General features: G+C 43.7%; 3 protein-coding genes across 6 annotated transcripts in view; 2 read left to right on the top strand and 1 right to left on the bottom strand.

Moving 5' to 3' along the window:
* The first annotated feature begins 3,357 nt into the window (after positions 1–3,357).
* Positions 3,358–7,617, top strand: ddx19b (DEAD-box helicase 19b). Its single transcript, XM_076754734.1, has 12 exons — positions 3,358–3,551; positions 4,036–4,075; positions 4,164–4,253; positions 4,391–4,526; positions 4,645–4,737; positions 4,867–4,969; positions 5,127–5,241; positions 5,354–5,531; positions 5,772–6,009; positions 6,285–6,447; positions 6,908–7,099; positions 7,284–7,617. Exons 1-12 carry the CDS (start codon positions 3,495–3,497, stop codon positions 7,343–7,345), a joined length of 1,467 nt encoding a protein of 488 aa, XP_076610849.1. The 5' UTR covers positions 3,358–3,494; the 3' UTR covers positions 7,346–7,617.
* A 1,492-nt stretch (positions 7,618–9,109) lies between these two features.
* Positions 9,110–21,736, bottom strand: pusl1 (pseudouridine synthase like 1). Its single transcript, XM_076754745.1, has 8 exons — positions 21,057–21,736; positions 20,919–20,979; positions 19,886–20,073; positions 15,447–15,596; positions 13,299–13,469; positions 10,349–10,403; positions 10,004–10,166; positions 9,110–9,717 (listed from the first exon to the last, which is right to left on the bottom strand). The coding sequence occupies exons 1-8, from the start codon at positions 21,110–21,112 to the stop codon at positions 9,653–9,655; spliced, it is 909 nt and encodes a 302-aa protein (XP_076610860.1). The 5' UTR covers positions 21,113–21,736; the 3' UTR covers positions 9,110–9,652.
* An 849-nt stretch (positions 21,737–22,585) lies between these two features.
* The window catches only part of LOC143335337 (arf-GAP with coiled-coil, ANK repeat and PH domain-containing protein 3-like), a 54,269-nt gene continuing 52,823 nt past the window's right edge, over positions 22,586–24,031 (top strand). For all 4 annotated transcript variants that reach the window (XM_076754701.1, XM_076754692.1, XM_076754720.1 and 1 more), the window contains exon 1: positions 22,586–22,817. In XM_076754701.1, the coding sequence (XP_076610816.1) occupies positions 22,771–22,817 (47 nt within the window). In that variant the 5' untranslated portion in view covers positions 22,586–22,770. The remainder of the gene's footprint in view (positions 22,818–24,031) is intronic.

Here is a 24,031-nt window from a genome sequence, read left to right as displayed (position 1 = left end):
AACAACAAAAAAAGAAGATTAATACCAAATAATGTCCAGCTTCCAGATGAAGTGGTAAATAGGAACCGCTCGGCTACTGTAAAAATCCCTTCGATGCAAAAAATGACAGAAAAGGTCTCAAAGGTTTAGATTTCACTCATGAATACTCATGAGTGCTCCCTGTACCTCCTTTACCTCCACTTCTGTCTACATTCTCATCTAACAACGCTTTTGCCTTTTCATTGCATAAGTTTGTCTTTTTTAACTGGAGGCAGATCATCTTTCATCTGAGGGACACGGGTTCAAGCTCCAGTGTTCGCACCCTGCTGAAGTGTTACTGTATTAATGTATGGAGAGTTTAAGTGATGATATTCTGCCTACATAAAATGAGCTGAACTGTGACACGCTGTATATTCATGAGCGTGGAGTAGTGTTTGAGTGATCTTACATGATGTATTTGTGGGCTGAGTGTTTACCTTTCTTCAGATTGCTCACACAGAAAACCAATTTCTACTGCGACCACTCTACTTTGATATCCTCTCTGTCATATTCACCGCTTGAAATGAGTCCTTATGTGGCAATACAAAGTCCTTCTCTCTTTCTCTTCCAAATTCTCTGGAGACCTCAAGCCTTACTTTTACTCTTTCAGTTGCCATGGATACCTCCGGCAAGGCAGCTGATTGGAGGCAACAATAAACTCGGCTCTTTCAAGCCTTTGACAAATTTGTCTCCAAAACTGACGATTTAAGAGACTCTCTCACATGCTGACACACACCCGCTATAATGTACGCACGCACATGCATGTAGATAAACTGGGACTGACACACACACAGAGCGACGTTGACCGCTGGATGACAGCGGAACAGAGATCAATGTAATCTCCTCCAGCACAATCCAAAGCCACTGTCATCATCCATCTATCTATCCCAGTAGAACAGGGGAAGTGTGTGAAATCAATTCTGCATTCATTTAAGGAGCAGCCAGCCACGGCAGTCTGGCTCCGGAGGTGACCCCGAGTGCTCCTGCATGGTCCTCAGTGGAGGCCAGCTCTGGTTAATAGCCTGGTTTCCGCTGAAGCACCGAACTGGGATAACTATGCTGCAGCTCTATTCCTAACTGTGCCAACACAGTAAAGGGTGCATGTGTCACGACTGATAGATTGGTCTGCTGGACTGTTTCAGATAAAGGGAGGAACTCACAGCTCTGTGCTGCAAACTTTAAGGAACAGTTCAAATAGCTGCCCAGAATTACATGAGGCAATCGATAGCACTCTCATGTCTGTACTGCAAATATGAAGCTACCGCCAGCAGTCAGTCAGCATAGCTTAGCGTGAACAGTGAAAACAGAGGAACAAGCAAACCTGGCTCTGTTGTAAAGTAAAAAGAAACCACCTACCAGCACATCTTAGGCTCACTGTCTTATTAGTTTCATTTATTAAAGGAAGTCACTGCACGTGTCAAAGAAATAGCTCTGCAAAAAAAAAAAAAAACACCCTCATAAAACCTGAAATTGTTGTTTTTACACTTTGCTCATCAGATAGACTAGCTGTTCCCCCGGTTTCCAGTCCTTGTGCTAAGTTAAGTGGCTCCTGGCTATAGCCAGATTAGTGCCACTCAGCTCCTCTGCAGATCAAGGGATCACACACACTCATAAAGAAATATCTAAGGGTCCTCCAAAACATTTTTAAAAACCTATTTATTAAGTGGCTCGTTTGTGCTTCAAAATGCTTTTGGGGAACCTAGTTTCCTGACTGTGTCTATATGGTTTAATGATTTTATGCTGATTTGTTGTTTCACCTAAAAGTTGGAGTAGTCAAAAATAAAGTTCAAAAACTGCAAAGATTTGCACTTTCAAAGGGAGTTTTTCCACATGGGATCCAGCTTCTTTCACTCAGTGCTGGTTGTTACTGTTTAATGATGATGATACACTGGTTGCATCACAGGGGTTCATTCATGCTTCCGAGTTTCTTAACTTGCTGGTCTTAATATTTGGGGTTCTCCCCTCGTTATTTCAGTAAGGCTGTCAATGATGTAGTCATTCTGAATCAGCCTTTACAACAACAACAACAACAACAACAACAACAACAACAATGTGTTTGCAGTGATCTGAGGCTGAGAGGAGGTTTCCTCTCATGGTTATCTCAGTGAGAAAATACCTTAAACATAGTGTGTTTGAATTTTAGGAAGGAACTAATTGGATGGGAATTTTGAAGGGAAAGTCAATTTTTTTTTCTGGAAAAAAAAAATCAAACAAACACCTGTATTAGCAATTCACAGCACATAGTACACTGATAAATATATATTTCATGTTCACTGGTGATGAATGTAATCAATACAAAGCTTCTGAGACACAAGCGTGCATTGAATGAGGTGATTTGTGCAATGATGCTACATTTACTTTAAGGCCTAATGACTGCTGTGTGATTTTAGACTTACAGGCACCAATTTAATACAGTATTGGATGAGTAGAATTAGAGATGGATGCATCATTGTCAACTCTCATAATTCCTGGTCCAACATATCTCTGTGTTGTGCCTCAGTGTTGCATTAACCACTGGGGGGCCAGGTGCAAAAATAAGCTGTGGGGTTCATATCTAGGCACCCCCACCCCCCACCTCCGAGTTAGTTTGTGATCATTCAATTACAGTCCAATTTATTGAGGAGAATGTAGAGTTTAAGCATGATATCAACTGAAATACCTTTTAATATTAAATGTTGACTCAGACACAAGACAGGGCCTCAGGTAAAAATGTAAAAATGGTGGCTCTTACTGTGGCAGTTTATATTGTGTGTTACTGGGGCATATTACAAATAAAAAATAAATGACATTTCTACAAACTAATTGCCTGGGGTCTTTACCTCCTTCAGGGTCTGGGTACCTGAGGCAGTTGCCCATGTCCATGCCCTTGTTCAGAGTATGAGTAAACAGACCCGCATCATCTTTGTTGTCAATGTGCATATGTCTCTCTCTCTCTCTCTCTCTCTCTCTCTCTCTCTCTCTCTCTCTCTCTCTCTCCGTGTGTGTGTGTGTGTGTGTGTGTGTGTGTGTGTGTGTGTGTGTGTGTGTGTGTGTGTGTGCAGATTTGTGTGTTCAAATGTACAGCATTCAGGAAGGGTGAGTTCATGTAGAACGTTTTGGCGCCACCCACAGGCTTGATGGAGGAGTGTTTTTGGGGAACTGGGGAAATTCAGCCCGAGTTCCGAATCTTTACACAAAAATTCAAATGACGGTGTTAAAGTCATTATTATTTTTAGGGGGGTAAAATTCAGAACGTAAGAGACAGTCGCATTTGCGCCCTTTTGTCAGTCGGGTGGGAACTTTCAATAAGGTGGGAACTATTAACGTTTCGCACGTGCATTCTCCGGACGTGTGAGCGGTTGCACAGGTGTCCAGAATCTGTTTCGGCACGCCATTGTGGGAAAGAGTTACTTTCACATTACTAACTCCGCACTCTGAGCTTGCTTTACTAGTTGAATTATCCATCGTGAAATAACAAAAGACGAATCTGTCCCACAATGGCAACGGACTCCTGGGCCCAGGCGGTGGACGAGCAAGAAGCCGCGGCGGAATCGGTAAACCTTAACTTACGCAACACGAGCTAACGTGTTGTTAGCTTATTTAAAGGATGCTTTGGGCCGTTCTGGTACAATGTAAACGGAAATTAGCTGTTCAGTCTTATTGTGTTCGACGACAGCGCTGCCAGTGAATAAATGGGCTCCCATGACGGTCAGCCTCAGTAACGTTCATATCAACTTAAAAAACAAAGTGCCAGGTGGCCTCGGTTTGTCGTGATAGCGAAGTTAACTCACGCTAGCCTCCGCTCAGATGCTGCGTGCTCAGTGAGTTACTAGCTTTAGCAGTTAGCTGGCTAGCAAGCAAATGATGCAAGAGGCTTTAAAATAGCGATACCGATGAAGAAGTAATCATGATTGATCTTGTGCCGCTCAGGTATTAGCACGAGAGGCATGACCTGGGGTTTGTCCTGATTTAAAAATGCAAACATTGTTTTGTTCGGAAAGCAGCTGTGTAACGTTAAACTTTATGTGCCCCCCGCAGATCGGCAGCCTTCAAATTAGAGACAAACCAGAAGAAAATGGTAAGTGTGTAAAGTCCCATTGATGTTGAAATGCAATAGTTAGGTAATGTTTTGCATGTAAGTAGAAGTATATCTTTTAATGTTGCAGGCACAGCTGCAAACGCAACAGACTCCACTAGTGGAGCTGCGAAGTCAGAATCTGAGGGAGAAAACAAGACAGCAGATGACGATGACAAAGGTTGGCAGATTATTATTCACATGCCCCAACACATTCATCCTCTGGTGAAGCTGCCCGATATTCTTGGTCGTCTTTCATCGAGATGCTTGGCTCTCTCTGGAGTTGTAACACTCATTGAAACATAACTTGTTTTTCAGAGGATAAAGCGGCACAGTCATTGTTGAACAAGCTGATACGAAATAATCTCGTCAATAATACAAATCAAGTGGAAGTTCTTCAGAAGGATCCCAACTCTCCGCTCTACTCTGTCAAGTCCTTTGAGGAGTTGCGACTGTAAGTGAATTTTGTCTGACCTCTCGTCCCTTGTTGCCAGACAATGTCAGATATTAATATTAATCAGTTGTCAGTGGTACATGTTTTAATGACACATGCATGTTCCTCATGTGTGCAGCAAACCACAGCTGCTTCAGGGCGTGTATGGCATGGGCTTCAACCGGCCATCCAAAATCCAGGAGACTGCCTTACCTATGATGCTGGCCGAACCGTGAGTATACTTTCACTTTATATGAAATGATGTTCAGTTCTCCAGTAAAGCAGTATGTCATGTAGTCTCACTGAAATAAATACAATATTTTACTGCTTGCTTGTGAGCTAATTCCTTGTTTCCTTCTAGTCCACAGAATCTGATTGCCCAGTCGCAGTCAGGAACAGGGAAAACAGCTGCCTTTGTCCTGGCCATGCTCAGTCATGTAGATCCCAACAACAAATATCCCCAGGTTGGTATTTCACTTCCCTTCAAATTGTTTCAAAATTGATGTGTGTGACTTGCTGTTCGGACTATGTGTGGCCTCCTGCTACTCGTCTCTCACAATAATTATTATCCTTGATAACTTCCTAAATCCATCTTCCTCCCATTTCACTCCTCTCTATCAGTGCCTGTGTGTGTCACCCACGTATGAACTGGCACTTCAGACTGGCAAGGTAATCGAGCAGATGGGCAAGCACTACCCTGAGGTCAAACTAGTCTACGCCATCAGAGGAAACAAATGTAAGTCTTTGTTTCTCTCTACAATGCTGCATGTTGCAATGCTGTGATAGATAATGAAGATATTTTCAAATTAAATTTAATCTTTTAATCTGTTTTTTTGTGAACGTTTCAGTGCAGCGGGGCATGAAGCTGCAGGAACAGATCGTTATTGGCACACCCGGGACCATGTTGGACTGGTGTAGTAAATTCAAGTTCATAGACCCCAAGAAGATCAAGGTGTTTGTGCTGGACGAGGCCGACGTCATGATTGCCACACAGGGCCACCAGGACCAGAGCATCCGCATCCAGAGGTCAGAAAAAGCACCAGCATTGAAGAGGGAGAAACATTCTCAACACATCCGAAATGGAAAAAGCACTCATGTGTCAAAGTCTTGGAAAGAAAATTAGGATCGTGTATGAGCTCATGTACTGTTTTGCTAACATGTACCAAGGGTGTTCACATTCACCTAAATTGTAATTTTAGCTTGTAATTTTAATTTTTTCAAGTTCCTATGATAGCATCATCTTCTTTTTGTTTCTCTGCCGCACAGGATGCTGCCCAAAAACTGCCAGATGTTGCTCTTCTCAGCCACATTTGAAGAAACAGTGTGGCACTTTGCCCAGCGCATCGTGCCTGACCCAAACATCATCAAGCTGAAGAGAGAGGAGGAGACGCTGGATACCATCAAACAGTACTATGTGTTGTGCAACAGCAGGGAGGAGAAGTTCCAGGCCCTCTGCAACATCTACGGAGCCATCACCATCGCCCAGGCTATGATTTTCTGCCACGTGAGTTCTTTCACTTCATATTTACATACATCATTTATATTAACTCTGAACCCTGCAGCCCTGCAGTAGGTTTGAAAGGCATGCTTTCTTAAAAAACAGAAATTGAGTGAAAATTGACTGATGTGCAGAGAGGAGAGGGTGAAAACCAACAGTTGGTAGAGGTTGTAAAAGTGTAGCCTGTGCTGCTCAGTGGAGAGATGTAGCAAGAACACATGAACACCTAGTAGCTAGTGTAGCAGCTAAGTAGTAACAACACTTTGCTCTTTGTGATCCAGACAAGGAAGACTGCAGGCTGGCTGGCAGGGGAGCTGTCCAGAGAGGGCCACCAGGTGGCGCTACTCAGTGGAGAGATGCAGGTGGAGCAGAGGGCTGCTGTCATCGACCGCTTCAGAGATGGCAAGGAGAAGGTCCTGGTCACCACAAATGTTTGTGCTCGAGGTAAGAAGGACCAGAATCAGCATCCTCTCAGCGTAAGGCTTTCTGCTTCGGCCATTTTCTCCATGATTAATGACAAAGTGTTCAGATTCATATTGGGTGTACGAATTGTAGCCCTTTTTACCATACGTATTTAAAGAGTTACAACTTGTACTTGGTTTAATGGATGTAGATGTAAACACCTTTAAATTTATTTTATGCTTTCAATTTGTAATTTAATGGAGTGAAAAGCTTCAACAAAACAAGGTGCACACTGCACTGTTTGTGCTCCATCTTGACCGGACCTGAAATATATTGAAAGGTTTGATGACACACACCTAATAACAAACATCTTGTTGCTCAAATGAAATACCTTCGATAGCTGAATGAAACATGCTTTGGGTGCATGTACCACAGTGAAATATAAAAAAATCCAGTACAGCCCGTGTATTTTATCTTTCTCCCACTTCTCTCACACATTCAGGTATCGATGTCGAGCAGGTTTCTGTGGTGATCAACTTTGACTTGCCAGTAGACAAGGATGGTAACCCAGACAACGAGACATACCTGCACAGGATCGGCCGCACGGGGCGATTTGGCAAAAGGGGACTGGCCATCAACATGGTGGACAGCAGGATGAGCATGAACATCCTCAACAGGATCCAGGAGCATTTCAGTAAGTCTGCAGCTGTGACAATACACACACTTTCTTACACACACACACACACACACACACAGAGGATGAGTTGATCTGGAGTGTGAGTCTGCTCAACAGTTGACGGTGGTGGCTGTTTAGTGATCAGCCATGTGTCAAGCCTCTAAACGAACCCCGTGGTTCTCTGTGGTTTCTCCCTCTGCAGGTAAGAAAATTGAAAAACTAGACACAGATGATCTGGATGAAATTGAGAAAATCGCCAGCTAAAGGGAGCAGCATTTATCGCATGATGGACGCCGGCCCGACTTCCCTTCGCCCCCTCGCTCTCCAAGGACTGTACGCTCCTGCAGTGTTTTATGCTTTTATTTTTTTAGCCGTCGGAGAAAAGAGCAAAACCACAAACACAGCGTATGTTTACACGTGGATATGTCTCCTCTCAGACGAGTGTTTTGTAAGTCTCTGGAACATACCCCATTTCACTCTTTGTACCTCTTTGAATAAAGTCTGAGTTTATCGCTGTGTGTTGTGATGCTGCAGGAGCAGCTATAGTGGACTCTGTTTTACTGACCACACATGACTTTAAAAAAAACACTTTTTGGTGTTGGCTGTAGTGGTGGCATGATACGAGCTACTCTGTAAAGAGATTCACAAGTAACCTGAATAGAAAAATAGCCATTTTACGTGCCACAAAGTTTTTAATTTTAACAGGAACAAAGTATAATTGAATGTAACTGTATCATGTAGACTTATTACAGCATTTATCGTGCTCTGTATTGACCAAAAGTACAAAGGGTGAAGTTGGGTATGCTGCTCCGAGCGGTAGTTTAATCACTAAGATTACGATGTTGAGATGGTGATGGATGGGTTTCAAGGGTCTATGCAAACTTATCAACCTGTGATAGCTATTGTCGAATACGATCAACCTGTATTCACATGACAGAAATTAATCCTGAATTAACCTCAGCTTTAGCATCAGGGTGTGTAGTCAAATGCCAAAAAAGGCTGCCTAGAGTGATAATACACAACTAACTCATGTAGACGTTTCTGTTGAGTCAGTAATCAATCATCAGCCAACCACACATCTCACACGCATGTTATTTATATCATTTTGAAAACAATTATGGCCATTATCAGGACAGGCTTGGCGCCACCACTGAGCATTAATCATTCGTCGTCTTTTTTCCTTCATCTGTCTCGTTAAACCTCATTTTAATTCAAAATGTGGCCATTAAGGTCTGATGTGATCAGTTTCCCTTTGTGTCTCGCTGTCCTACACAATCTTTTCAATCAGGGTCTCCAGTTTGACTTCAGCTCAGTTACATTCTTCACCCAGACTGTGCTGTTATTAAGGATTGTGAGTTTAACAAAAAATACGCAATGCCTTCCTCAAGTGCATTATATATACATATGATTTTGTTACTGATATTCTACGACATCGGGCTTAATATTCTGGCTAACACTTGAAATTTTGACTATATATTGAATTATGGGCGTCTTTAGGATGTGTGAATTCTTCTTGAAACCAAATGCTGAATTGACTTGAGGACCTATGCCAATCAGATTCACTGTGTTGCTCCAACATGGTCGCATGGATAGAAAACATGTACTTGTGTACATATTTAAAATTTTAGGTTAAAGAAATAGCGTGACTGAATTAATGACACTTCTAAGAAGTGCACAAACATTCCTCATGAGGTTCAATTTTGACAGGTGCAGCACTTCGTACACAGTGAGCCGAAATCAGTTAGCCTTGCATCAGTGGGTGACTGTAGGAAAATTATGGAAACAGTGCGACGTCTGGTGTATTTGACCAGTGCGCTGGAACATCAAGGGCAGTGATTGGTCAGTCTGAACCTTTTACAAACCTCATCTGGCTGCCACCGGCGCGCAGACAGCTGCTGGTGGTGGTCCGGTTTTAGTGGACTGTTTACAGACAACTTGCTGAAAATCACTCAATGAGCAGATGGAGCCAAATTAGAAGCAAGTGCGAGTGTGCTGAAAATCCACAATAATGGTCTGTGAAGACTTTTGGGTAAAGAAGCAGTGTATGCAGTTTTATTTGGACATTTGGATGTATACATTATCAGTGAGAGTGTGTGCACTTTGTTGATCCATAATGTAATACCACTGTACGAGAGCCATGGACACACAAAGCAGTTTTGGCTATAGAATCTAACACTCGTCTCCACATGTTGTATACCTTGTTTGATAATTGTCAGAACCTACCAAAACCCAGTTCATACACGTATACATACGAGTAACACTGCCTAACTAGGCTTGAAGCAAGTTGTCTGTTGTCACCTGAAGGTCATGTGTAGACAATGATAGGTTCAAGGTGTGTGGTATTCTGTAGCTAAGCTGCGTTCATGGACACAGTTCTGTATTCTTAATATGTTGAATTAAAGAATATGTAGATGTTCATCTGTACGTGGTCTAATGTTCATTCGCTTAAGCGTGGGAAAAGATTTGGACTCTGCCGTCTTGAAAAAAATATATAAATACAAAACGTCATTGCAGTCATTGCATACAGTAGTGTGGAAATACAGTTTATCAACATGACTGAAGGAGGTAGAGTTAATCCTCTGAGTTTCCACTGGAGATAATCTGCTCCTCTGATGCCTGTGGTGAAAGCTGCAGGTCTGAGGAGGCAAAGAGGGGGAAAGAGATCTGAAACGTCCTGATACTGAAAGACGTGAAGACAAAGAAGGACTCACTCTGAAATAATGCCACAAACAGCCTAAAAAAAGGTGAAATTAATTCAAGCAGCACCCTACTGATGGTGTCAGCAAATGCTAACTGTATGCTTTGCACGTAAAGATGAAGAGTTTGAAAGAAAATTACTGAACTATTTTGATCATTGATTGTCTCTCTTCAAACATTAACTGATTCCAGCTTAGTTTGATCCTTTGAAGTCAGCCTCCTCACCTGTCTCTCTGTAGTCCACCTTGGTGAGGAAGAGGCCACGGGCTGGAGCAGACATGCCCTGTGGGTAGGCCAGAGAGTCCCGAGCCTCCAGTATGTCCTTCACCTGTGGCACCGAGAGCCGCCCCTGGCCTACCGCCACCAGGGCCCCTGCCATCCTCCGCACCTGGAGCACAGGACCGAATCCAGAAATATCACAAAAAAACTGACATTTTACTGGTCCCATTATGCTCATTGACCATATGTTTCAGTAATCACCAGCAGATGGCGCTACTTACTTACAACGAGCAGCAGCAAACACAGATTTCACAGATTTTGAAGTAACTGAGGACAATAAGAGGAACAGACCTGCTTATAGAGAAAAGATCTGCTGGTGAAAGTCAGCTCCCAGAACGGTATCTCTCTGCGAAGAAACGAAAAACACCATCGGTGTAAAATTTACACAAATGTGTGAACAATTATGTCTATTTCTTTGTGTTTTCTGCATATTGATGTGAATAAGGCTTTAAAGCACCTTCTCAAAACTCATTTCTAATAATAAATCAAGACTGGAAGGCACGACAGCCCTCTTAACATCAATGACTGGATGTGCCACACTTAAGAAAGGCTAAACACTGCCGCAGGGGTTCACGTGTCACCTCAGAAGAACACGAATATCTTGAATGGTTGTCAGATGTAACAGCATTGCTCAGTCACGTAAGGACACCTGCACAGGAGGACGGTGGAGCAGAGTGACACCTGCACTTTCCAAACAATTCCTACATGTTACGACAGGTCTGCTCTATCTCTCATTTGTTGGATTGCTCGGTGCTTTCCCCCCGCCTGTGCGGACAGAGTCGGAGGCTGATGTGACATTCACGCTCATGCCAGGCATCAGATAGGGCCGGGGACTCTCCTCGTGCACACATTTGTTTAAATGTCACATGCTGAATACGCCAGTGCAGCTTAGGCCCAACAGGATTATCTGTAATGCCATAATAAAAAAAATAGGGCTGTGTTTCTTCACATTCAATTCTTCTTTTCACTGACGTTTTCCCTAGAACTGACTGACTTTATATTTTGGGGAGGATACAGCGAACTGAGCAAACATACACATGGGAAGAATTGGGTCAAATGCAAATTTGACTCAGCGCTTGCTGTCTGATTACACTTGACATGTAAGGAGCGCGGAGACAGATTTATCCAGGGCTGCTAGCTCGTGGGCTCTGGTGAGGGACAGTATCTGCACACGGACAGACGGAGGCTGTGTCTCATGTTGCATGTGTGAGTCTTTTGACGCAGTACTCGACATGCTAATGACAAAGATAATGACAGTAATACTGACTAATACTCCAATAATCCTGCATTTATGTCTCATCATTTCTGCTTTTCCCATCAAAACAAAACTATTCTGCAGAGCTGATTTCACTCGTCTGAAAAATTGGCTGAAATAAAGCTGAAAGGATTAATAGATATATCAATTTGTTTAGCTATTTTGGTAATTGATTAATTGTTTAAGTCATTTCTTAAACAACATGACAAAGAGCCTCCAGTCACGCTAGCAGCTCTGTGAGACTAATTCAGCTAAAATGCTCACAATGACAATACTAACAAATAAATGCTGATGTTAACCAGGTTTAATTTAGCCTGTTTGTGCGCTAACGTTAATTAGCACTAACAACAAAACACAACTGCAGCTGGTGCGAATGTCATTAGTTTTGTACTGGGCCAATGAAAATGTTGACCCTCTGATTGTGCTAGAGGACAAGTTAAACGATCACCAAGGTAATGATAATTCATCCAGAGCGGGACATGCATGTCTGTTCCAAATTTCACGCCATTTCATCCAATAGCTGGGGCATCAACCTCATTACGGTGCAACAGGAAGAGTTACAGGATCACTTCAGTCTGCAGGATTCAACCACGAACGTCTGCGCAGAACTTCATGAGTATCCGTCTAAAAGTTGTTGAGATAGTTTAATCTGGACCAAATGGCAGAAAATACTGCACTGTACGATACTTAGAGTACAACCAAATCCTACATGCACTTATTACTCAGAGTTATTTTCCAGTCAGCAGCAGATTAAATTGACAATAAATCCCACCCAGAAGTGAACACACACTTAGAGTTAATGTACAGTGTGGCCAACACAAAGCTCTGAATGGAGCACTGTTCACTTATGAACGACAATGACATCAACCGTTTCCCGGGGGAAAAATACTGCATGTTTTCCACGTCGAGCAGAGATCAGAGAAGACAGTTTCACAAACCACAGCCGCCTGTTTTTAGGATCCAGTGTGTCGTCAGACCCTTTGCTCTTCAACAATCCACAGCTCAGTTTCTCCTTGTTTTATCACTGTTACTTAGAAGAGTGATGAAAATAAACACACAGCTCAGTTAGCAGGTGAAAATGCAGCCGTGGACACTTTAGTGCAAATACACTATGTGACAGATCCGATGCTCACAGCCTGTTAATGCACCACGTGAGTTGGGGTTAAGGGACTCTGTGACATTTACTCTGAGAACTGCTAACAGTCGGCTCATGCCCATATTGAGCACCATATTTTCACTGCAAATAATTAATGCCAACGAAAGTGGCATTTGGCATAAAGAGTGACCCCTGTGGATGTGCAATCTCCCAAACCCCCCCCACACCTCACCCTCTCTCTCTCTCCCAGCACCCCCACCTCCATCTCTGCTACGGATTATGTTCACTGTCTAAAGAACATAAACCTGCATCATACACACTCACACTCACACACACACTAGCACATTAATGAACAAAAACAAATACACTTCTGCTTGTATGATCTAAGATGCAGCAGTAAGCACAACAATACACGTTTCATTGCTTTGATAATAAAAACAGACATATTCTGCATTGCATATTTATCATTTTAATGAAGGAGCGACAGGCTGTTTTGAGCTGGATACGATTCAGTTCTCACAAAAGCTACAGGTTTTTTTCTTTTAACATTTAATTTGAAAAAGATTAGTTTTGAGTTTATTTGACCTGTGATTCACCTAAATATCACATCAAACATCCCACTGAGTGACTGAAGGCTGGAAGGGAAATGTTCTTGGCTGTTCGTGCACAGTTGGCTGAGTGGAGTGACTGTAAATGATTCAAAACTTTGGCCAACTTCTTGAGCATCAGTTGATGCAAGATTGAGAAACATAAGATTTATCTTTTTGGGAGTGGAAAGGCACATGCATTATTTCTTTATTTTCTTGGCTCTTTTCTCCACTTTGGAATAATCAGTTCCCTGGTCAGCCTGCTGGTAGCCAATGTGATTAGCATGAATGCATTTAGCCTACCTGTGGAAGTGAGCCTGTACGAAGGAGCCTCCTGGCTGTACGCTGGCCACATCCAGTGTCTTTACGGGGTTTTTAAAAGGCGTGTCAGAGTTGACTGCCCTGAAGCTGCTGAAGTCATGATGTCCAGTCAGCAGGGCGGCAGCCTCACGCATGGCTCCCACATCCAGCTCCCTGAAACAAACATTTTTTTCTTTCATAAATGACCATGAAATACATTTTCGTTAGGAGGAGGCAGACTTCTTAAAGCAACTTTTGCAGCTGGGACGCGGTGCACACATTAAGTACGACGGGCCTCCATGTCCCTGCTTTAAAACTGGAATACTTTATTGGCTGACTTACATAATATGAAACTTTCTGAAGCACAATGCCACGTGAGAGAGCAGAGCATGTCGACGGCCCGCTCATTTGAGGGAGAGAGTGGGCGTGGGCCGGTGCTCAGACTGTCTACAGTCTCATGCTGCTGTCACTGCTTAAATATGATGTGACAGAGAGAGAGAGGGAGGGAGGGATACAGCGAGTGTGCCGAGTGATCCACTCACTAAAATCTTCAACATGAGAGTCATGAATGAAGACCTGGTGGAGCAAAGAAATGAAAATTAGAAAAACTGATCCTTCCCAGATCAAGTCGGTCTACAGTTTATCCTTCATGACTTAGTATAAAGAAAGTTTCGTGGGATTTTTCTAGTACTTTAATTTCTGAAATCAAATCAAACACCTACAAAACTAATGACATTCCCATCAATATCAACTGTACTTTGATTCAGCGTCAGTTCACAACCTGCTAACACACTAAAGTGGTGAACATGGTCACGATCAGCATGTTAGCAAGTGTTAGCATTGTTATTACTGCCGTTAGCATAGCTCAAAGCACCGCCGTAATACAGGCTCACAGTGTTTTCTCCCAACTGCTGTCTTTTTTTGTGCATATCAGAGCCGAAACAATTGATTAACTGATCAATCGTTCAACAGAAAAATAATCAGCAAAAATGTTGATATATATTAAAGGCTCAAGTCAATTATCCAGCAAAAATACCAACTATTCTCTGGCTCAGTCTTCTTAAATGTGATCATTTGCTGTTTTTCTCTTTGTTGTTTGACTTAAGATTTAATAAACTGGGGTTTTCAAGTGCTGGCCACAGTGTATATTCTGAGGGGTATAAAGGAAAAAACATATGTCAATAGTTTGCTTCCATCATGCAATTCAATAATTTCAAGTCATTACGATCACTGGGCTTCAAAACATTCTTGAAAAATTAAAAGAGACAATGAAATGATTTCACTTGTACGAGGAAAGATGCAAGATTTGGAGACTAAATTCAACACTAATGCGAAGTGGAGATGAATATTTTTTGCAGTGGGAGAGATGGGGGGTGATGACGAGGGAGCGGCAGATCAAAGACTGGAGAGAGAGGCTGCTGAGGCAGAGACGCTCAGGGGTGGAAGGACGAGATGGATGCCGAGAATGAGAGGAGGGATAACGAAGAGAGAGAAACAAGAGAGGGAAGGAGAAATAGAAAGAGGGAGAGATGAACAAGTGTAGCGGATAGAAGGAGAAGGGTGGGAGAGAAAAGGAGTGAAAAAACACACAGAGTCAGGGTAATGTGCGTGGGTGTTGTTCTGCGTGTGTATAAGCCTGCAGCTTATCTTGCCCTACTTTTGCCCCAAAAAGTGAAGCGCAGACAAACGCTCATACGTTCACTCCCTGAAATGTGTCTTCGCGTTCCCTCCTTCCAATCACAGCTAAAAGAGCATCGCCTGAGCTGTGAAGCGCTCGCCATTTCATCTGTTTCTTTCCCTCCTTCTGCACTCTGTCCATCCGTCCTCCTGTCTCCTTCCCCTCCCTCCGTCTCCTTTGTTTGTTTTAGGGACGTCAGCTCAGATGAAAGACTTTGTTTGACTGGCCCTAATTTGCCGTTCCGGCGTGGCACGTGTGGATTATTCATGTGTTTAATGTGCCATTGTTTCTGCGAGGCTTCGAGTGAGCGAGGGTGTGTCTGTGTGTCTGTGTGGACCTACTTGTTAGATTGGGCTCGAGTCTGAGCTGGATTTTCATTTCTTGGGGGAAATCATCATGCACACAAATGCAAGGATGAAAAGACAGATGAGTGAATGACGGGAGGGGTGGTGTATTAAGGTGGGGTAACTCACGCGGTGTGGAGGTTCCAGCAGAGACTGCTGTCTGTGAGGGGAAACAGAAAGTGACAGGGGAGTCCCAGAGCGATCCGGTAGACGTACGTCCGAGACTGGGCACGGAAACGGGCGTGGAAATCATCAGGCACGCGGTGGGCACGGGTGACCCTGGCAGAGTGACAGAGGAGCGGCTGGAGTGAAAGGCCTGAAAAACTGGATTATTAATGTGCAGACATTTCTTCCAAAATCACAGAAAATGATATCAAACATTTACATTCTGGTGGCTGTTTACTTCATTTCTTCCTCAGACCGAAACAGTCTCCAGACACAGATGGTGTTAATACTCTCATTTTGTACTGCCGGCAAGAAAAACTGTGCACAAGTCATTGTCCAAAATGCCAACGCTGCAGCTTTTTACACAAAAGCTCATCCATTGTCAGAGTCCTAAACGGGCTGCCAAGAAGCCTAAAGAGCCAAGTGCTTATGCTCACACAGTTAGCATCACAACAGAATCAAGAGGCTGGAGCTCTTTGATGCGACTCCATCAGGGGTACGACTACCAGGACACTTCCTGTGTGTCTGTGCACACACAAAGGCACACAGGCAGGGATAGGTCATGTGACAGCTCTCATGTGGTCAGCCGCAATTTCCTCTCATGGTTAAATCAAGCAGTGAGGATCAGTTTACGAGTGTGTGTGAAGAGCTGGCATCTGATCAAAGCCCTACACATGTAACTGAATCTACTCTATGCAAAGTGTGGCTGCTCAAATGCTGAACCAAACAATGCTGGTAATAAAACAACAAAGACTTCTGAAAAAAAAAAAAAATAGAAATGTGAAGAATGCTCGTCACAATTTAACTGATCCCAAAGTGACGTCTTCAGTTTGCTTCCTTTGTCCAACAAACAGTCCAAAATCTAAAGACTCTTCATTTACTGCAAGAAAAGCAGCAAATCCTTCCATTTAAGAGGCTGCAAACGTTTGACACATTTACCCAAAAAATGACTGAAGTGATCAATCGATTATCAAAATAGTTGCCAATTAATTTTCTTCCGATCGACGAATCGATTATCCGGCTAATCGCTGTGGCTCTAAAATACAAGGCATGAAAATCCACCACCCAGTCTTTGTACATTCAGGATGCACAAATTTAAGTCTTAGGTCGAGTTCAGACTGGTTTCATAACGTCTGGGCTTCCATATGAGGGAGAAGGAGATCAGGGTTGCTGCTGCAGCAATTTTTTCTAAATAGTCCAAAGTATAGCTGAACAACACAACACAAAACCCCTGCGTCTTAATGCCTGGTTTCATTGTCATTCCTCGCATGCTCACAGCTGATAAAAGAAGTCAAATCTCTCTCCGATGAGGCAGAGACGTGTTGTACAGTAAGGATACAGTGACAAGTGGGAATCTTTAACGCTTACATCTGTAAACTGAAAAGAACAAAGAGCTGCAGCTAGCTGCGCCCGTCTGAATGTGCCCCACCAACAGCATGTAATGTTCATCTGCATTCATTCATGCATGTGTGTGTGTGTGTGTGTGCGTGTGTGTTGGAGAGAGCAGGAAGTGACAAGGGGCAGGAGCGATTATTCACATCCCATGTTTGAGCACATACATCTCGTTTTCTGTACACAGCAGTGCATGTAAAGTCTGTGTGTGTGTGTGTGTGTGTGTGTGTGTGTGTGTGTGTGTGTGTGTGTGCCAGTGCACAGTCTGAGAAACTAGGTTACGTTTCCAGGGGAGGAGATTAGGTGTGACACGTGGCAGAGGAAACCCCTGCATCTGCATTTAGCGCCTGCTCCAATGTGAAGCAACAACCTTTGCCTGGCCCCTAAACCACACACACACACACACACACACACACACACACACACACACACACACACACACATAAAATTTTCATAAGCAGCGTACAAAGCATGGCCTCACTCATTTGGGAACTGGGGCATTGTTTGGCATGGAACCACTTTGCTACTCAGCAGTTTCCCCTTGTGGGAAAAAAGGTTGTTCGTTTTAGGCTAATTGAGGCCCCTTTTCACGGCAAGTGACCCCGACTGGAGGGATATTTTTTACAGTGTGCAGTCTATGCTTCAATCTTGATTTGGCACTCAATCTCAGGAGGCAGCAGACCAAAGCTACGAGCCAGCAGCCATATTCTGATTGTTGCTGTAACAAAAACTCTTTGGTTACTTCTTCCCTCCAAGAAAGATGTGAAAAGATGGTTTTTTTGGGTGCCAGATCTGATAGAGTGTCTTCAGGACAGATTGAGAATGAAGCGTCTATTCAATCTGAGTGTGTATGAACATTACTGGCAGCTGAATGTTTTTGGCACTGTGTATATAAGGAAGTTCAGAGCCCATAAATAATTCTGCTTCATGAAGCTGCTTCATGACATATAACGCCGTTCAGAACAAAAAGTTTGTGTTTGTGCAGCATGTTTCTCAGCAGGGTTCATTCTAATCAAGACGGTAATTTCCATTTAGCCAGTGTATCTGTGTGTGTGTGTGTGTGTGTGTGTGTGTGTGTGCGCGTATTAATGGATGCTATAGACCAAAAAGCAGAGCAGGGATAATCCTTTCCAACCTTCTCTCTGCAGGTTTAGGGATTAGCAGGATGCTGGGAGCTTCCCTTTCCTCCCTCCTCTCCTCTCTCTGCTCCGTCTCCCAAATGGCTCGCTCTGTTTCACGCTCTCACTCCTCTGTCTTAGCCCACGCTGCGTCAACATCTGTTTGGTGCTCCAACTTTTGTCCTCCCTCACCCTCTCTCGCCTCCATCCCTCACCCCTACCTCTCCCCTTTGTCCTGCTCTGTTTGCGTCTCTTTGCTTCTTGTCTTTTCCTCTCAGACAGAAAAGCTGCTGACTATCACAAAGTATCACAGCACTCTGAGCCAAAGGATTCATAAGAAAGTAACTGTGGCTTTGAATAATGCACTGATGTGTAGTGAAGGGTTTAGACAGAGGAGATGAAGCCAGGATTTGAAATGCATACACACGACTCGAGCTGCTCTTTCCCTTTAAATGCTCAACAGGTGAACTAAGCTCTGTGCTGTACATGCTAACTGTTGGAGCACACATTAAGCACAGACACATCCACACAGATCTACTGTTGTTTCTAATTAATTGCAGAAGGCGTGTCCTCAGGCAGCACATCTAAGAATAGATTTCTAGATGTTGTTTTTGTGTGCAGGATTGTCGTTGGATGTGAGTCAATGTGCCAATTTTCAGTCGTTCTTTTATCTACAGGTAAGTGCGTTTCTTCACACACAAAGACGGCAAACTGGATGAAATCATTCACATTGATAATGGGATGATTTTGGTGTGTGACAGATGGTTGGTACATGATGTCACCATGTGCGGCGGTTACCATAGTTACTTCCCTTTTGAGTGGCAAACACACAATAGTCACCATCTGACATGATGCTAAACAACTATGGAGAACACAGCAGACTGGAGGATGCCTCTGGGCTTTGTTTAGTGTAAAGTTATCTGCCAGCTGCTGAGCTTCATAAATCTACATACATGTATGATGTTGATGTTTCATCCACATCCTAAAGGTTTACACTGTGGGATCTGTCAGCTCAATTTGTCAACACAACATCAAACTGGGACCCTCCTCCCTGACCGCAGTCACCAGAGCACATACAGCCCAGTGGAGCACCAGCAGCATCACACACCTTCATAAGGCAGCGAGAGAGCGGTCAACCTGATCACCTGTGGGGAAAATGAGTGATGAGCTATTTTGTAAATATCTGATCAAACAATGTGTCAACGTGTGTTAATGGCATTGTTCCCATATATGAACAAAAAGCTACTGTAATCGTTGGATTACTGGCTCCAATTAGCCAGTGAGGTTAGCCTTCTTCAGTCTAGCTTGCTAACAGGCATTGTGGTAGCCAATAAGTACTAGTCATGATAATAACATAATTACAATACAGAGTAATCTGCTGAGATTAGACAGCAGTCAACAAGCCAGCAGCAACATTAGCTGATTGTTTCTGAGTCCAGGCCGTAGGAGTAGCAGAGCTTCAGAGACAGACGACGCAGATCGCGGCGTCAGTCTGGCCTCTTTACTAAATCCCAACGTCAGCTGTGCGCTGTGATTGGCTGGAGGCTACACACCCACTGCCCAAAGGTTGCAGCTCAGAAATGAACACAGCAAAAGAAGAAGAAAATGCAAGTAGAGGCCAGAGTCTCTGCACAGTGCACCTTTAAGAGCTATGTGTGACAGGGACAAACAGCTATCTGTGTTAGGAAAGTCCATTTCTGTCACATGTCAAAGACCAGTTCGATGTTTAAATCATTGTGGATTGAATGATGGGGTTATTTATTTCTTCCCTCGTGGTATCACAGTTTCAATCTTAAGAGCGAGAGGATGCGACAACCAAATTATTCAAATCACTAATATCACAGAAATTGTCTGACTTTCTTTCTGTGGCAGAACTTTTGCAGTCTGACTCACCTGATCTGCTCCGTCCTGAGGTGGAAATTAAGGGCCCCAACAAGAACATCCTCAGTAAACGGCGGATTATCGTTCTTGCGTTGGAGGTCGAAGTGGGCAGAATTAGAGAGGGCGTGGACACCCGTGTCTGTCCTGCTGGACACTGACAGAGAGACTGGGTTGATCGGCCTCAGCCTCCTTATTGCATCCTGCATGCACACAGAGAGCACAACATCATTATTAGAAATGCAGTGTTAGATAGACAGCAGGGAGCTGACAGGAAATGAGGGGACAGAGTGACGGGAATGACATGCAGCAAAGGTCCTCAAGGTCGACAGTGCAACCCCTGCCTGAACCCCAGGGCTGAAGTGGAGTATGTGGTACTGTATTTGAGGAGTCGTCACGCTGTTAAAGCTGGTGCTCACTGAGTACACTTCTATCTGACACTTGTTGCCTCCTTTCACGCCTCCGTCAAAACCATTTGGTTACACAGTCCTTCATTTCACAGGATCACCAACATGCAATCTGCTGTCACCGCTGAGAAAAAAAAAAAACTATCCAAACAATTCAGCAGCACCACAAGCTGCAGCCTCCAAAGGATCAAATGATCAACACCTCAGCAGAAAACTGAACATAACACTCGGGAAGGTCAGATTTATCACAGCACTGTTGTTTTAGACTGCGTTAGTTCACATCACATCACATTTGACATGGATGCTGCTGCTCATCCTTAACTTAGCATCATTATCTGTGTGATGAATGGTATTCAGGAACTCATCCTGAACAAGGCTAAATCAATGAACTGTCAACTATTCAGTTAAATTAAGGAGAAAAAAAAAGTCAAACTTCTCTGATTCCATCTTCTTAAATATTCATATCTTCTAGTTTCTTCACTCCTCTATGTCAGTAAACTGAATATCTTTGGGTTGTGGACCAAACGAGACATTTGAGGATGTCATTTTGGAATTTGGGAAACACTGATCGACATTTTATACACCAAACTACTTATCGATTAATTGATACAGACAACTCCATCATTTTCAGTGAAACTTACCTCCAAGTGATCCTGCACTCCTTTCCCTTTCAGCTGACGTGGAGGCACTTTCACTGCACCGCTGCAGAGATAATGACAATCAAATAATAAACCAGTAACACCAGTGACAGCAACCAGTTATCCTGCAGTATAACCTACCAGTAATTCGTGCCAATGTATTGGAAGAAGATGAGATAACGTGCCCGGTTGGTCATGGTCCCTCCAAACGCTTCTGACACTTCTTCATCATATTGTCCGCGTTAGCAAAAGTGAAACGTCACATCAAAAAAAGACTTTTTCCGGCTGCAACTCTGACATAAATGTCGCGTCTGGGTGCAGGTTTAGTCTTTGACAGGCAGTCAGTGCAGGACGACTTTTACAAACCTCTGGTGGAGCACTCGTGTGTATAAACTGAAGAGACGCGACAGACAGCAGCAGAGACAACACAGCGGCATGAGCGTCAACACGTACATTTCCGAGCAGGTTCAGACGCCTGTTTGCAGCGTCTTGGTTGATATATTAGCAGAGCGGATTAGTGCATCACTCTAGTCAGTATCTGTTCTTGATATTAACTCGATAAAACAACAAACATAAAATCATTCTGACACAGTGACATTCAGCAGGTCACACAAGCTCAAACGCACGTGGACATCACGGCTCTGGCGCTGCCTGTACAAGATGCTTCCTGTATGGCCGCATTCATGCGCGTGACATTAAATGTCAAATGTACTACATGTGTTAACATGAATGTATTGTTTCAGGCGTAATGTTTCCTTTTTGGTGTCCCCTCGAAGACTTGTTTGAGGCTGTAGTCCTGTCGGTCCCTTTTTGATGACGTCAAACCACAGGAGGCGGGGGGAGCACTCCGACCAGCCACAGCGAGCTGCCTACAAATACTGAGACCAGAAGCTTGATGATTTAGAGGAGATGCGTCAGCTGCGAGCGGGTTAAAGACACGAGCAAGATCACTGTGACAGGATGAGGACAACATGAGATAAAAAACCAAAGAAAAAAAAAAACAGACGTACTCTATTAACAATCTTAAACGGATAATTATAACAGACTTTCTCCTTTTTCAGATAATTACTACACAATGTACCGTCGGAAATCTGAGATTAAAGTAAAAAAAAAAAAAAAAAAAAAAGTTCTAAAAGCTAATAAACTTCAGGCTATTAAATGTTTTCAATAATGTCAAATTTTGTTTTCATGAGTCAGATACTCGACTTTGTTGAAACTGGCACATGTGGGTTCATTTGGCCTATTTTCTACTAACATGACCAAAATGATGGAGACAGTAGCCCTCAGTGGGAGGTGACAGCATTTAATCAATGAGCTTTTATTCTATTAGTGTTTGCTTGCATCCAAGTTTTAGCAGAGTGGATTTAGAAATAAACATTAAAATGTAACTCTCATCTTCCCCTTGTTTGCCTTATCACTAATTCTACAGACTATTCCTTAAGTACGTATATAGACGTCGGTATCACTAAGATTGGGGATGATGTTGATTGGATACATCAGCCAGGCTTGCTCCTTTAGAGCTTACTGCCTCTCATTTCACTCTCATTCTCCCATGAGTCCTCCTGATCTCCGGAGGTGTTGCGGCGGGTTGTAGCTAGTCGGCGCTGTCCTCTCCTCTCTTCAGTCTCCACGGTGCAGTTACGCCTCTCGTCTGTGTCGGCAGCGGCAGCAGTGTAGTAGTAATCCGCCTGCCGCGCACTGAGCTCGCATTTTGTGTCACGGTGCCACCGGGAGAGGGGTGACAGACTGCTGCGCGTCAGGGGATACCAGTCACCATCCGCACGGTTCAAGCGACACCCCGCCGCGGGCAATGACATTATCAGACTGAAGTGGGAATACACGAGAAAACGCAAAAATGACGGTGGACTTTGAAGAATGTATAAAAGATTCACCCCGATTCAGGTAAGGCTGCTCCTAGGCACACCACAGCGGTGCGCAAAAATGGCACACCTTCTTTTACGCATGATTTTTTTTTAGACTGGGACTGAACGTTCCGCGCATGCAGAATGTGTGGTGGCATCAACAGGGTGAATGATACAAGATGCGGTGTCTAATATCTGACTCGCTCATGTGTTCAACAGCAGGATGCCGTTTTTCTTTCGTTTTTTTGCATTTTTGATTCAATCTTCAATCATCATTCCTTGGATTTTTTTTAAATGTCATATTTGGTTGGTCATTCTAACTTATTTGTGATACATTTGCAGGAAGGCATGTGTGGCTCCTATGTCTGATTTTTGAATCTGGGTTGTGACGTTAGCTCAGTGCATATGAGAGGAGGGACACTCATTGCCACGCAGGGTCCATTTTGCTTGAGTGTAAAAATTCTGAGTGATTTTCAGTCCTGGTGTCATGCGTTCAATCAGCCCCTGATATGCACCGAAAAGAAAGGAGCAATCCTTTAACGTGGCCTGACAACAAGTGAGAGTGTATAAGAGGATCCTCCTGTGAGTGTGAGTGAGTGTTGCAGCATGGCATACAGGTTGGGTGCAGCCTTTTCATTTGCTTATAGAGGCGGTGCTGCAGTCACCCAGTGTGGATCTGTAGTAGACTGGAGAGGAGATGCCCTTGCAGCAGCAGCAGCAGCAGCAGCAGCAGCAGCATTGGCCTGCCTGGCAAAGAGGCAGCAGGGAGAGGAGTACACCCTCTCTCTGCAGGGACCAAGCTCAAATCCTGGGCACAGATCCAGCTGTTTGGCCCCTTGCCTGCCCAGTGGAGGGTTGTAGCCATACTCAGTCCACGTGCCGATCTGGCTGCACTCCTGCGCCGGCCATTGGGAAACTAGCAGAGGAGATTCTAACAGCATGTAGGCCAGGGATGCCCTGATAATTATGCCAAGGCGATGGGCTGGGAGTCACACTTATTCTGAGTTTCACTGAGAAGGAGCAGAATGTTAGTTTATTCTGTTTGTAGACAAGTATTTTGTTCTGTATCTCTCTGTATTTCTGTCTCCTCTGCTGTTTCTCCACATCATCGTCCGTTTCTTGTTTGTTCTCTTTTCTCTGTGTTTGTCATTTTGTTGCTTCCCTCTCCCTCTTCCCCTCTCTCTGACACAACTTATCTTGTTGGTCGAACACTGGGTGACTAACAGATAGTTTGTGATTTGAGCGAGCAAGCAG

This window comes from Chaetodon auriga, chromosome 2 (genome assembly GCF_051107435.1).
Source record: "Chaetodon auriga isolate fChaAug3 chromosome 2, fChaAug3.hap1, whole genome shotgun sequence".
In the NCBI taxonomy this organism is placed as follows: Eukaryota; Metazoa; Chordata; class Actinopteri; order Chaetodontiformes; family Chaetodontidae; genus Chaetodon; species Chaetodon auriga.
The sequence above is the reverse complement of the archived record's forward strand: the minus strand, read 5'-3'. Positions and strand labels throughout refer to the sequence as shown.